This window comes from Rhagoletis zephyria, unplaced genomic scaffold (assembly GCF_001687245.7).
Source record: "Rhagoletis zephyria isolate East Lansing unplaced genomic scaffold, Rhagoletis_zephyria_1.1 Rzeph_scaffold_71592, whole genome shotgun sequence".
Taxonomy (NCBI): domain Eukaryota; kingdom Metazoa; phylum Arthropoda; class Insecta; order Diptera; family Tephritidae; genus Rhagoletis; species Rhagoletis zephyria.
Window position 1 is genome coordinate 1 of NW_016228642.1, and position 1,289 is coordinate 1,289.

Genomic DNA, 1,289 nt, shown 5'->3' on the forward strand with positions numbered 1-1,289 from the left:
GTGGAGCAGAGTACGACGCACTTTATTGAGACGCTCAACTTTGAGTCGATTCGCGCCGTCTACGAGTGGGCTAAGGGAGAGGTAAGTGGAGCACCTAAAATAAAAAAATAGGAACAGTTTTTCTAACTAGCTTTTCTAATTTTCCCCCTCTTTCAGAGCTTCCTGGAGATGATGAAGCACACCGAGCTGCAGGAGGGCATCATGGTGCGGTGCATCCAACGGGTGGACGAGCTGCTGAAGAACATTCGCCTGGCGGCGAAGAACCTCGAGTCGAAGGAGTTTGAGGAGAAGCTGGAGCGCGCCTCGCGGCTCATTCGCCGCGACATTGTCTTTGCGCCCTCGCTCTACACCGTCCAGGACGGCGTGGTCGGCGTCTTTGAGGAGGAGGAGGAGAGCAGGCCGCAGACGGTCGAGGAGGAGGAGGAGGAGGAAGGAAAGTTAGTGGTGGGCGTGACTGAGGGCAAGAAGAAGAAGAAGAAGAATGCTGATGATAACTCGGTGGAAGGAGATCAGGGAGAGGAAAAGTTTGATGAGGATGATGAAGACGATGACGACGAAGATGACGCCCTCTTCACCTACGACTTTGGCGCCGTCAAAGAGGATGAGGAACTGGAAGGAGGCAATGGGGGCAAATTTCAAGAGGAGGAGCAGTTCAACTCGAACTTTCTTTGAATTTCATGAGCTTCGCTTTTCGGAGGATAGAGTCCATTTACTACCNCTGATGATAACTCGGTGGAAGGAGATCAGGGAGAGGAAAAGTTTGATGAGGATGATGAAGACGATGACGACGAAGATGACGCCCTCTTCACCTACGACTTTGGCGCCGTCAAAGAGGATGAGGAACTGGAAGGAGGCAATGGGGGCAAATTTCAAGAGGAGGAGCAGTTCAACTCGAACTTTCTTTGAATTTCATGAGCTTCGCTTTTCGGAGGATAGAGTCCATTTACTACCCTTCAGGTATAGCTTTTACGATTTGTTCTGTTGTGTCTTCCAAATGTTTTTTTTCTTTTCTACGCAAATGCCTTCTTTTTCCCGTTTTTGTAAATACCGCCGAGCTGCTAAACGCAATTGTTGCAATTTACACGCAATTTATAACTTCCTTTTCCCCTGTTCCCCTTTTTTAAAATTACAGAGTTGCCCTTATCAGTGGCCCCGTGAATTGAAGTCCAAACTCGGATCTCAATCAATCGAAATGTCACCAGCTTTTAATTACTGATCCCAGTGACGCATTTCTCTCTCTCAATGTTTACCATTCCCATCTCCATTAGCAGTGTGCCAGCACCAGCCAA

The 1,289-nt window shown here is 48.5% G+C and overlaps 1 protein-coding gene across 1 annotated transcript; it reads left to right on the plus strand.

Moving 5' to 3' along the window:
- Positions 1-156: 156 nt before the first annotated feature.
- On the plus strand, positions 157-672 carry LOC108357171 (acidic leucine-rich nuclear phosphoprotein 32 family member E-like; the record flags this gene model as incomplete). Its single annotated transcript, XM_017608265.1, has 1 exon — positions 157-672. A coding segment is annotated over one exon (516 nt), but the record flags the coding sequence as incomplete, so codon positions are not given.
- Between the last annotated feature and the right edge of the window lie 617 nt (positions 673-1,289).